This window comes from Strongylocentrotus purpuratus, unplaced genomic scaffold (genome assembly GCF_000002235.5).
Source record: "Strongylocentrotus purpuratus isolate Spur 01 unplaced genomic scaffold, Spur_5.0 spur5_scaffold_12, whole genome shotgun sequence".
Taxonomy (NCBI): Eukaryota; Metazoa; Echinodermata; class Echinoidea; order Camarodonta; family Strongylocentrotidae; genus Strongylocentrotus; species Strongylocentrotus purpuratus.
The window spans coordinates 10,058,436-10,072,448 of NW_022145597.1; the positions used below are offsets into that span (position 1 = coordinate 10,058,436).

The following is a 14,013-nucleotide window of genomic DNA, read 5'->3' on the forward strand; positions in this document are numbered from 1 at the left end:
GCATGCATAATTTCGGAAGACACTCATTTTTTCGAAAGTTCGATTATCCTATAGGTTCATTATTCCTAATAAGCTCGTAAATACGAAACACGAATTTCCAAAAATGGAGGGGGGGGGGGCGTTCGTAATGAATAAGCTTCATAGTTTCAAAAGTCAAATAGGTTTCGTTATTCCGGAAAATGAGAAGAGGCATATTAAAGGATCTATGCCATTTGCGGAACGGAGAACCTTTGGAATTGTTCACCACCGGACCTTCGAAATCAACAACCTTCTGAACAAAGAACCTTCGGAATTATGCCCAAGGGGGGGGGGGGGGGGGGGGGGGTAAGAGGACACTTTTTTTTTTTTTGGTAGTCCAAAAAAATAATCGCAACCGATTCAGCCAACCGAAAAGTCGCTCAGTGGGGGGGGGGGGGGGGGGGGGGGGAGAGAAGAGGACACTTTTTTTTTTTTTGGGGTAGTCCAAAAAAAAATCGCAACGACTCAGCCAACCGAAAAGTCGCTCAGTGGGGGGGGGGGGGGGGGGGGGGGGGGGGGGGGGGGGGGTAAGAGGACACTTTTTTTTTTTTTTGGTATCGAAATTTGAAAATTTGACATTTTGCTCCGTTGGGGGGGGGGGGTAAGGTCATCTTTTCGAGGTCGGCCATGGGATTTTTTTTTTTTTTTTTTTTTTTTTATTTAAAAAAAAAAAAAAAAAAGGGGGGGGGTTAACCCCCCAAACCACCCCCCCCCCCCTGTGTACGCGCCTGAGTAGTAGTAGTGTGACCATCTGGAATAACGGTAAATGATGTACACACATGTATATTGCGTAGATTTTCAGTTAAAACTACTGTCACAATCTTCACTGCGTCCCAATTCGTTCGCAAAAGGAATACCAAAAACAAAGTTTAACATGTTTAATAATAACCACAAACGTAGGCACAAGGGATGGAGAAATGGTAGTAAAATCTCGAATAATAATTAACATAATTCAATTTGTTCACAATCTTTATGATCACCCAAATACATTCACATTTACAAACATTCTTTTCGCATAACTCTGAAATAGCTTCTTTTCAACATCATATAAGTGATGGTATTTGTGTTTCATTTGGAGCTAGGGTGCCAGGAAAGGTTTTTTTTGCAATCGTCATTGCCTTGTTTTCGTTCACATTCTTCCCCATTAATATTCTTCTTCTTCCTTGTTATCGTCAGGAAATCGCATTCGTTTTGCACCTAGTGTTACGTAATTAGCGCGTTCAAGTTAATGCGTGCAGTACATTGCGCGCAGATGAAAATGATGTCACACTGACCGCAATGAAGTGCCCTTTCGAATGATATCAAGTATGGTATATGTTCACACAAAAAAACTGTATTTTAGACACCATATTATACTGTTTATGATTGTGTTAGTACAGACGACCGTTAGTGCCACATCGCCCGTCATTGCACGCATATCTTTGTGCCACGATTGCAGGTCTAGTTTTTAATCGTTCTCGTTTGTAACAATTAAATACATCATTACTGTATTTCCATGAAACAATATTGTTTATTTGTTAAGTCAATCTGCACATGAATGTAATGTGCTTCTCCAGTTCAATCATGCCATGTTGTAAAACTGTTTTGTAATACATACACGATCGAGTTTGGCTGCGTGCTAGCTTTGCACAAACAAAAGGGACTTTTAGATTTGCGTGGACTGATACGTGTGACATGACGTCCAATCAAGGCAGTGCATTAAAAGGACGTCGATCGTAGCAATCCACGTTGTCGTTGTGCAAATCTAAAAGTCCGTAATATTTGGTAATTCCACCACGTCCAGTGTATATACGTAGGGCTACGTCATGCATATGGCAGCAGTTGAGTGTAGTCTTTAATGATCTACCTAATTATTTAGGTAAGGAAGTTTCGTCGCCAGTGAATTCACGCACAGTCGAAATGAGCGTCACCTTGCAGTCACTGCCCTCACCAGTAACAACAGCTGCAGTTCCACTGGGTGATACCGCTAGGAGAAGTCTCGAACAACCATGCGCTTCTCCTTGAAAGAGGGTATCCAACGGGTCTCCATTCAAATAGAACCTTTGCAAAGTTATCAACCCCGCTTCGTTCTTCCAGAGGGCATAGAGTATATTGTTGTTGTCGCATCCGATGGCAACTTCTTTCCATTCAGGACGGGTGATGGTCTTCAGAAGCTTTCCACTCCAGTCAACGATTGAGATCTTTGTTGAACCGTGGGTGAATATGATCTGGTTAGGACTCCGTGGACAAATTGCAATGCGTTGTGGCTCAAGGTTGCTTGTGGGAATCGATTTAGTTACGGGCCCGTCGCTACGTACGACATATATCTTTTTGCTGCTTGGAACACTGCAGTAAATGTTATCTTTAAGGTCCGTAGCCACGTCCGATATGGGTCCAGGTAATTCCCTGACATGGTATATATCACTATGGGCTTGTTTGCCAGGACAGCTTTCATACTTAACCAACACGAACCTTAGGTCTGAGAGCGATGCAAAATCCGAAGAAGACGTATTGGAGTCCATGATTCTTGTCTCTATGCCAAATTTAGTTGCCACTTTTGAGGAAGCTGTAGTTTGTAGTATTGCTAAATACCTAACAATTTGACACAGACGATCCTCTGTTACTTTGTATTTTTTCTGCCATGTTTCGATGTAGTACTTTGATGTGGTTACAGTTGTGCTAGGTCCTGCAAGGGACGCTAAAATAGCTACTCTCCCATCATGAGTAAATATCATGGCCTTGATGATCACTCCTGGGACCTGCATGCCTATGTCGATGCTCTTTTTCTCACATACCTCACGGTTGGTGAACAAATTAGCTTCAATTGGAGACCCGTTGTCCGTCAATCTGAAATGAAGCTGTCTTTCCTCCATGACTTTCTTGATCGTTTTGCGAATATATTTCTCTGGCGCCTTCGAGAGAAGGCTGTCAAGGGATTCCAGAAGACCGTTATATAAGGTAGCAATAAGACTGTAGTTCTCACCCTGATCTAGCGTCTCTTCCGCCTTCAACTGAATTATCTCTATGATTTTGGTCCGATCTTCTATTATCTTCTGCCATTGACTAAGTGTTTGATTCCGTAATTCGAAGAATTTTTCATTCTTAACTTTCACACAATGGGTGTATTCATCAAAATCGTCTTCAATCTGCTTATCAAGAACATCTTTCTGTTTCTTGGCCAGATTTTCGGCTTTCTCAATCATGGGAATAATGGCCGCACACTGTTCGCCCACTTGAGCCAGTCTTGACATTCGTGATTGTATTTTCTCGCGCATCATCGGGACAAAATCTTCAACCTTTACACACTTATGGTTTTCCTGAAGACGATGTTCATTGATAGAACACACCTGACAGACTGGAATGAGACAAAATGTACAGAACAACTCTTTCTTCTTCCCTCCATGTTTCTCACAAAAGATCCTCCCATCTGGATCATCATTATTCTCCAGATCCATCCCGGCGACAGGTGTTCTGCTTGATATGTCTGCAATGCAGTGGTGCTTATGCTTCTTACTACATGCCATGCACAAAGCTAGCTTGCACTCGGTACAGTTGAAGAAGGGCGATGCCGTATCTGAATCAATGTTACCACAAACCTCACAAAGTTTGTTAATCACTTTCTCCGTCTTCTGCTGTTGCTTTGGCTTCTCTTTCTCCAGTCGTTCTATCAGGGTCATGGCGCGAAAGTCATGCCTCAGGCCTAATATTCCCGCATCGTTGAGAATGGTCTCTTCGTCACATAACGGACATGCAATCTTCCCAATGCTAGACTGTTCTTCCTTATAATATTTCTCCAGGCATTTCTCACAGAAACTGTGAAAACATATGAGCAAACGAGGCTTTTTGAGCTGTTCTAGACAGATGGCGCACTTCACATCTTCACGAAGCAGCGCAAACATATTTGGATCTGCAGATGCCATATTTCTGTATTGGTTATCATTGACAATTCAACTGCTGGAATGTAAAACCCTCGAAGAAGTAGCTGCGAAGTGGCCCAGGCCTTTGTCTTAAAATCGAGGGGCAAAACTTCTGATCTTACGACGATCCCCGAAGTTCAGAAGTTTTGCAAGGTCGGTGATGTGCAATCAAAGCTATCGAGCAGTATAGGTTTAATTTTTGAGAATGCGGATTTTCTGTTGGTTCCCTTCTTCTTCTTACGTTTACAAGAGCAATTTCAAGATAAAACATAATATTGACTTGCAAATTATTATCGAACCTATTAACTGTTATCATACGAAAGAAATAGCTATCCAGTACTACTGCACCCTATAAGAGTCAACATACATAGCTAGAAAATGTGTCAAACTTGGTATCGCTCACTTTCAAATTGTTAGCAGAATATGAAATACCTGCAGAGTCAGTTCAATCGGTGGTAAACTTGTGTAGCCAAGGTTGCCATGTCTTTTGGTGGCGTTACATTAATGTCGTTTCTTCAATGGTGTTCCTCTCTCGATCACCAGATAACGTCTCGAGATGATTTTCAACGATGACTTCAGATTCCCAAGGAACTCATCCAATCATTCACATTTGAGTCAACAGCTAGGTCCTAAACATCTGAAATTAAAAAAACAAGGTAAATTAAGCGCGAAGGTCCTTTGGCAAGACATTAATCTACCCGACTAAGAATAAATGGGTAACTGCTTCACATAAAATTATTAAAAATAGTTTCCTTGAAATGCTAGATCGCCGTAATGGCAGCCATGCTTACCCATAGGAAAGTGAAAAGTATCCCGCAGACCTGCCACAGACCTGCCGCAGATCTGCCGCAGATCTGCCGCAGACTTTTAGTCTGCGGCAAAGAGTATGCCGAAGTATGCGGCAGAAAGAAATTTTGCTGCAGACTTGCCGCATACCAGTATGCCACAGGAACAGTCTGCGGCAGATCTGCGGCAGGATGAAATTTTGCTGCAGACTTGCCGCATACCAGTATGCCACAGGAACAGTCTGCGGCAGATCTGCGGCAGGATGAAATTTTGCTGCAGACTTGCCGCATACTAGTATGCCACAGGAACAGTCTGCGGCAGATCTGCGGCAGGATGAAACTTTGCTCCAGACTTGCCGCATACTAGTATGCCACAGGAACAGTCTGCGGCAGATCTGCGGCAGGATGAAACTTTGCTCCATATTTGCCGCATACTAGTATGCCACAGGAACGGTCTGCGGCAGGGCGAAACTTTGCTCCAGACTTGCCACATACCAGTCCGCCACAGGAACAGTCTGCAGCAGGTCTGCCATAGAAAAGTGGGAAATTATACAGTGTGAAGCAAGGCTATAGGCGGCCATTTTGTAGGACATGCAGTACCATATGAGGTTGCAGGCTGTGTTAATTAGCACTGTGAATTGTCTTTTTAGCTTCTGTCAAACCAAACAATTTGCTAGGGCCAATTGAAACCAATTGTAACCAATCATCTCATGCATATTCAACTATTACTTTACACGTGTGACAGAAAAATACATTTATCATGATTTGTTAAGCAAATTAAGACAATGCACATCATTTTTGTGATTTCTATTTTCCTTTTGCCATTATTAACCAATAGATTATTTTGTCTGATCATGTTACAATTACATTCACGTTTTAGCAATAGATATATTGATTATATCAGGGATATATATGATTACTAACCAAGAAACAATATACATATTTAGTATATATATGTGTACGAGCCTGTGTCACTTTAAATGTTACTCTTGAATACACTTCAAATGATCTATGTGATGGAGTTAATACAATTGAGAATAGAATATACCTAATTGGTAATATTTATATATATTGGTATTACCTAATTGGTAATATCGATATTGCCAATATCGATTATGAAGTATCAATCAGTATGCGGCAGGTCTGCAGCAGGTCTATATGAGATATGAATATTCATGATGAAGAGTCTGCGGCAGGTCTGCAGCAGACTCTTCATCATACTGAAGGAGTATGCGGCAGGTCTGCAGCAAGTCTGCAGCAAGTCTGCGGCAGACCTGCAGCAGACTCTTCATCATACTGAAAGAGTATGCGGCAGGTCTGCAGCAAGTCTGCAGCAAGTCTGCGGCAGACCTGCCGCAGACTCTTCATCATACTGAAAGAGTATGCGGCAGGTCTGCAGCAGACTTGCTGCAGACTTGCTGCAGACCTGCCGCATACTCCTTCAGTATGATGAAGAGTCTGCTGCAGACCTGCCGCAGACTCTTCATCATGAATATTCATATCTCATATAGACCTGCTGCAGACCTGCCGCAGACTCTTCATCATACTGAAAGAGTATGCGGCAAGTCTGCGGCAAGTCTGCGGCAAAACTAATTTGCATGTGAAAAAGATGACTGTCTGCGGCAGGTCTGCTGCAGATCTGCCGCAAGTCTGCCGCAGGAGTATGCGGCAGGCTCATTTCTTTCCTATGGGTACCCATAGGAAAGTGAAAAGTATGCCGCAGATCTGCGGCAGACTTTTAGTCTGCAGCAAAGAGTATGCCGAAGTAGGCAACAGAAAGAAATTTTGCCGCATACCAGTATGCCACAGGAACAGTCTGTGGCAGATCTGCGGCAGGATGGAATTTTGCTGCAGACTTGCCGCATACCAGTATGCATGCCACAGGAACAGTCTGCGGCAGATCTGCGGCAGGATGAAACTTTGCTCCATACTTGCTGCATACCCGTATGCCACAGGAACAGTCTGCGGCAGATCTGCCACAGAAAAGTGGGGAAATTATACAGTCTGCGGCAAGGCTATAGGCGGCCATTTTGGAGGACCATGCAACCAACCATGACGTAGTACCATGAGGTTGCAGGCTGAGCCCAGCATGATCTTGTAAATTCCTGTGTTATAGGCACTAGTCTTTTTAGCTTCTGTCAAACCAAACAATTTTCTTCAAGTAATAACTGGTATCATGAGAGGAATTTGTTATACAAAAAGAGAAAGTTTTGTTGTGCCATGTGATCTTATCTTCAGCCCCACTAACTCACTTTTTTGTTGTAACTCTTGTGTATGTGTGCACAGTAGCACATCTTTGACTCTACTCTGGACTCAATGTATATGCAGTTATTGCATTCTTATACCTCTACCTCTACTTCTGCATTGTGTTAATCCCACATTTGCAGAATTTTTGAAGCAATTCCGCCTGTTCTAGCTGTTTCTACTAATTCAAGGTGCTAGAATGATGCAATATGCATGCCTCTCCAGCATAGCATAATTCCTGCAAGACTGCATACTTAATTGCCACGTCCACTGGGCTGGATATTAAAGAGTATGCCACAGGTCTGCAACAGGTCAATATGGGATATCTTCATGATGAAGAGTCTGTGGCAGGTCTGCAGCAGACTCTTTGTCATAGCCTTGTCTATGAATATTCATGATAAAGAGTATGCGGCAATGGTGCGGCAAGTCTGCGGCAAAACTAATTTGCATGTGAAAAAGATGACTGTCTGCGGCAGGTCTGCTGCAAATCTGCGGCAAGTCTGCCGCAGCGAGTATGCGGCAGGCTCATTTCTTTCCTATGGGTAAGCCGGTGTAATGTAATCGTTGAGCGCCAGGAGTGTAAAGCTTTGGTTTGACAAACATGACTGCCAGTGTGCGCTATACAAGAACCCATTTATCATTATTATTATTACTCACATTACGAGCATTTTTTTCGGTCCGGGAATTTCTGGCCCATTGTATTATTTTTAACGTTTTTTTTTCCTCGAGCCAATTCCACTGTGTATAGAATCTTATTTCTGTCAGTGCCCAATATCATAGATTTCACTTATTGTAAAATACTGATCGATTTAATTATTAAAAATTATATATCTTTTGTAACATTTAGTTGCGGTATATACAAGAAAGGTGAAAGTGTTAAAATTTTGATGAAGAAATTGAACTTTGTGAAATTCGAAAATCGAAAATCGCTAGGGGGGATCCGCATGTTTGTTAGCTCAATTGCGGTTATGTTTGTTGAAGTCATATAGAGAACTATCATTTTTACCTAGGGGCTGATTTATGATTTTTTTTTCTATTATTTTTATGTGCGGGGGGGGGGTTACAGGGAACTGCATATAGCTCCGTTTAGTCTCATTTCACAACGCCCCCTATCGTCAGAGTCAGCAGCCATACATGTTAGCCTATGGACTTTTTTTTTTTTAATCGTTAAAAATTCATTTTTTGTTTAAACGAAAAGCACATCCACCCCGACGTACGTTATCACTAGCTCTTTCATTGGAGCCCTCATGTCTCGTTGACTTTTGAAAGTTCACCCACCGTAATTTTTCAAAATAGGTTGCAAGCTCGCATTGCCTATAATACACATGTGAAACAAGTCGAACTTTGGACTGCCAAGTGATTGTAAGATTATAGGTCAAGCACACGAAGGATAAGAACCATGAATTATCAATTATCACTTCTGCTATGTTCATTATGTCCATTTCATCCAACCCCCCACCGTAAGTTTTCCATTTAGTAAAAGCAAACATTTTGCCGAGTTTAGCAAAAACATGAATATTCATGAACGGTCAGATAATACAGCCTTTTAGTACGTAACGTATAGTGAATGGGAATGGGCGATGATCCGTCCAGGAGGTAGAGGTCAGTGTTTTGTGCTGGCAATGTTCACGCTAGCGAAAATGAGACAATCGGAGCAATATGGATAGTATACTCGTATTTGACCAATTTCCAAAGAAAGTTGCAAAAATAACCATACAAAACCATATATAAATGGAAAGGTTATATATCAAGGACGATTATGATTGTAAAAATTGCCACCATAAACGCTAATTAGCATTACATTATGCAAATTAGCCAATATTTTCAAATCTTAAGCTCTACTGAATACTATTCACACTAGAAATATATTTCTAGGGCGTCGAAATATCAACATTTTGTTTTGTAAATCTTTTTTTAATGATCTTATGACTTAATTTCTTTTGTTTTTTATTGTTTCGGAGCTAATTATCTATTCATGACATTATTATAAGAAAATTAAAACATTCAATGGAATTATAAATAGATCACCTCCTAGAAACACGTTTCATCAACAAACATGCAAAGTTTGAACATAAACAGACATCCTACTCTTGAGTTATCCCTATTTGGAATTCGGACAATCAATCAAAAGACTGATTCCTAGAAAAACAAAGAGAAACATAAGCTCACATTTCCCAATTTTTCTGAGACACAGTACAAGTTATAAAAATACAATATAACGATAAATTTTACGTTTTTTAAGGTCAAATTGAATTGTTTTATTATGAAGTTCTCTCAAAATTTCAACAATTGATATTTCCATTAAAATGTTTGTATTTGTACAATGAACAACAAAAGTAATAAATTTAATTGATATAATAATTTAAATTATCTTAGACTCTTTGTTCAAGGTCACCTCAGAAAAATTTGCTCTAATTAACAAAAGCGCTAATACCAAGGCTTTCTCTTAATTTTTTTCATGCTGATTTTTTTTGATGAAATGGAAAAAAAAGTATGTAGTTTCAGAATATGACAAAATCAGAAAATTGTCATCATTTTGGGCCAATACTCACGTTTTCTCCATTTCAGCAGGGCTCCGTGTTTTACATAATTATTAATTCTGAATATTCCACACAAGTCATGAGTAAACTCGATCTCCTTGCTAAATCTTGCTCACTGTAAATCCACGAGACTTTGCGTCAAATGTCAATCGACTGTGATTTTTCTGTCATGCTAGCATTAGTTATTTATAAAAAATAAAATTGAAGAAACTCCATAGGAAAACAGGAAAATATACTGTATGGCAGGTTTCTAATGATTCAGAACAAGACGTCCATGCATGAACTTGAAACCGAGCTAGGAGCCTCAGCATTCTGATTTCAGTACGCAGTTAATCATCCCTATATATACACGGAAAGGCGATAAAGAGAGGGTGGATAAAGAGAGAGAAGAGAGAGAGAGAGAGAGAGAGAGAGAAAAGAGTCCAATCATTTGCCAGATGGGATTGCGAAATGTTTGCTTCCTGCTATGTTCATGAGTGGAGGAAATTGCGAAATTTGAATGCGCTTCCTAAAGTGCCCTGGAAATCTGACAACCAGAATAATAAAAATAAAAAAAACTTTAGCGAGGGACTCCGAAACAACATGCTTCAAAAAAAACTGGATTAGGTATGTTGGTAGTCTTTACCACGAAGCAATTTAATCTAGGCAATTTTTCGGGAGGGGATGGGGGGGGGGGGGTGTTGGGCCGCGGAACATTAAAAAGAATTAGGAGCATCAGAGATTTCTTTATTGATATACATGTTGTGGCAGGTTATTCCAGACTGTATATTCGCGAATAAACGAAATAGACGAGAAAAACTGAAAACATGTAAGGCATGCATCACCTTAATCTTAATCATCATTCCTATAAAAGAAATGCTTCGTTTTACGTGCAGCGTTTTTATTTTTATTGAAGAAAGACGATACTAATGTTCGGGAAATAGTTGCCTTATGTCATACGAGTAGTAGAAGCATTATTAGTAGTAGTAGTAGTAGTAGAACTCGTAGGAGTAGCAGCAGCAGCAGTAGAAGTAAACACAAATATTATTATTATATGTATTATTCTCTCCCGCTTTAGACATAATTTATCTAATTACCTTCCAGTGATATGAATTTGCTACTACATATACCTTCCAGAGCTGTCTTTCTATCTCTCACAACTAGCTTCTTGCTCACATTCGGGTAAGCCTATAATATATTCTTTTATCTTGTTCTGTAACACGATTTGGGAACTCTCCAATTCCCTTTTCCCTCTACCTCAATCCTTTCACCTTCCAAAACTCTTTCCTTCTATCCATTTTCTACCACAGTTTTATTCAGTACTTCCTTTCTTTCTCTCCCTCCGATGATCGCCCAAATTTTTTCCTCCTCTCATTCTTCTATCCTTAACCACCACAAAATGCACACTATCTCCTTCCCTCTGTCAGCTCCCATCTCTCTCTCTCTCTCTCTCTCTCTCTTTAGTTTCCCTCCTCCCCTCTCTTTATTCTCAACCCCCCCCCCCCACACACACACACACACACTCTCTCTCTCTATCAATCTATCTCACAACAAAGCCCTTCGGATCACAAATGTCTTGTTATACTAAAAGCTCGTTATAACTATCAGGGTGGAAAAAAAACACAATAGAAAACAAAGAACGGGACGGGATGAAATACCTTGTTAATATATTAGATATCTCCAACAGATATCAAGGTGCGTTTGCTCCACAGCTTGTCACGTGAGGTACGTGACACCCAGGTGCAGTAAATGGGTACCTGGCAGGAACTAACTCCTTAAAATGCTTGAGCACTAGCTGTGATGGCAGCTGTGCGAAAAACAGGGTAATAATGGTGCCTGGAGTGGCTATGAGTCAGCCATATGAGCGCTATAGACAAGACTCCACTATTGTTAGAGGTGTTGTAGCCGAGTGGTTTAAGTACTTGATCTGAAATGCAAAGGTTGTGGGTTCAATCCCCGACACAGCACTATTTCCTTTGGCAAGGCATTAATCTACATTTGCCACTCCATACCCAGGAGAAAAATGGGGACCTGGTAGGATGAAGAAAGCCTTCGTGTTGGTAATTGCAACATGCCCTCATGTCGACCATACGATAGGAATAGCCTACAGACCATGAGTGGAGATGGTGCACTTCTACGTGAATAAATCCGATGACTGGGGTAATAATATCTGTAAAGCGCTGATAGATGGTCTATCGTATTAAGCGCTATATAAATCCATAGTATTTTCATTATGCCCCACAGAAATAATGTTAGGCTTACATAATACATTGTATGTTATTGTAACGTTCGGCACTATTCATAATCTTGCCCGAGGTTGATTATTTTTAAAGTTGTGGCGTCTGCGTGTAATCCAGCTAAAAGTGGAAGTTACACATAGATTTAACCGAGGACACAGGTTCAAAGCTGAGTCATGTCTTTCGGATGGTGACGTTTAAAGTTCGGTCCCCAGACGTAAATAATCATATCTGATTGATACACGTCTGTAAAAACCCAATACACACACACTTCAGCAATCCAGATGATAAACAAAATACAAAAGGTAACTGAGCTATGCTTCAAAATTGTTTTATTTTGTTCAAGGCTAGATATTTCAATAGCTGTACACAATTCTTTGGATATGATTAAAGTCATACACATTAAAGGATGTACATAATCAATGAATGGATAAAAACATCATAATAATAGTTATTAAAAAGAAAATATTTACAGTCTATTCATATTCTACATATTTACATTTTGCAAACAAATGTATACAAAGCTACTTTAAGCTTTCATCTGCATATACATGCATATCAGTGATTTACCTCCATTATCAATTGTATTGTTTTTGACTTGGAATTTACAAATAAACAACATCCAAACACAGGTTGGGCATTTAAAGGGAAAGTCCACCCTGATAATAAGCTGGTATTAATAAAAAAAAAAGCAGAAATATGAGAGAAACAAATTAGTGACAGTGTGAGCGAAATCCAATTAGAAATGGGAAAGTTATGAATTTTTGAAGTTGTCAACGATGAAACACAAATCGGCAACACACTGACATAACTCAGCTTGTGATGTCTTCTCCAATTCAAGTTCCTCTGTACAGGAAATCACATAGACTTTTATTTTCTTAGTTTTTTATGAGGCATATGTCTTATACAGGGGTTGTATACACAAATATTTGCAATAGTGATATTCAAGGTGCATGTATAGTTGGAAATTATCTTTCAAGCAAAAAAAATGACATGTCTGATTTGTTTAAGTTCAGAGCAAATGGGAGAGAACCTGGCAAGACAAGTCACAAAGTTGTCAATTTGCATTTGATGACTGATCGCAATTTTGAAAATGTATAACCTTCTTCTTTTTAATCAGATTTTGCTAAACAATCACTGACCTGAGGAGTGTTTCACAAAGCCTTTTTTTTCAATGACAAATGACAAAAATCAGTGAAAAAAAAATCTGCTGATAACCAATCAGAAGAAAGGATTTCACTAACTTATAACAAAAAGATTTCATTTGTCATTGATGGCAAGTTTTGTGAAACACAATTTTCTGTCACCCAGTACACGAATCCCAGAATCGCTATATTCCTAACCTGCCAACCTTTCTCAGAAAAAAACTAAAAAGGAATCTCTCAAGGCAAGATTAGGAGTGGAGGTGTCATGGTACAGTGGTTCATTCACTTGACTCTCAATCCTAGGGTCGAGGGTTCAAAACACTACCCGGCACCAATGTCCTTTGGCAAGACATTAATCCACATTTGCCACTCTCCACCCAGGACTAAACAGGTACCTTGCAATTGCTGGGGTAATAATGATTGCTGGGCCTGCATGAAGGGCAGTAGGAATACTGATCGTGTAGCCACCCTGGGTAAATAAGACCAAATTAATATTCTTATATCAGTTATACTAGAAATGCAGTATATTTAAAGCCTATCTGCACTAGTTTGGCCAGGAGGTATTAGACCCCCTGCCCCCCCACTCAGAGGTCGGAATGATCGCATGCGTGTTGCCAAAATGTCCGGTAAAGGGGTACTTTTCGTGCGACAAAGTCCGGCCCGAGAATTGTAAAAAAAGGGGTGTATTTGACTTTTCACCCAGAGATTTCTTTAAAAAGGGGGTGTTTTTCTTTTTTTCTCTCATCTCTTTGGACTCCTGAGAAATTATTCCGAATTTAGGGGGGTACATTGAGCATTTTTCCTGATTTAGGGGGGTCTCCAAGGCAGGAAAAGCCCGCTAAAAGCCCGCGAAAGGGGGGTTCGTAAATGTTTGCAGTCCTCAGATAGGGGGTGCTTTCAAAAAGAGGGTACGAGCATATGCGTACCCTAAATAGCACTGAGTGGGGGGGCCGGGATTAGACCTCTCTACGTGGTCACTGACAGGTGGTTATCTCATCAGCTCTCAGTCAACATAAGAAAAAGGGGACCATGGGGGGATCAACGGGTACCACTTTGGCATTGTTGGCTATATAATAATAATAATAATAATAATATTGAATATTTAGGAGTGCTAAACACAATAAGTACCATAGCGCTTACAATACAAATATATGAAAAGAGGACAAAAA

The 14,013-nt window shown here is 40.2% G+C and overlaps 1 protein-coding gene across 1 annotated transcript; it reads right to left on the reverse strand.

The window, feature by feature from the left end:
* Window positions 1–1,868: 1,868 nt before the first annotated feature.
* Window positions 1,869–4,067, reverse strand: LOC105437373. Its single transcript, XM_011663891.2, has one exon. The coding sequence runs from the start codon at window positions 3,915–3,917 to the stop codon at window positions 1,869–1,871; it is 2,049 nt and encodes a 682-aa protein (XP_011662193.2). The 5' UTR covers window positions 3,918–4,067.
* Between the last annotated feature and the right edge of the window lie 9,946 nt (window positions 4,068–14,013).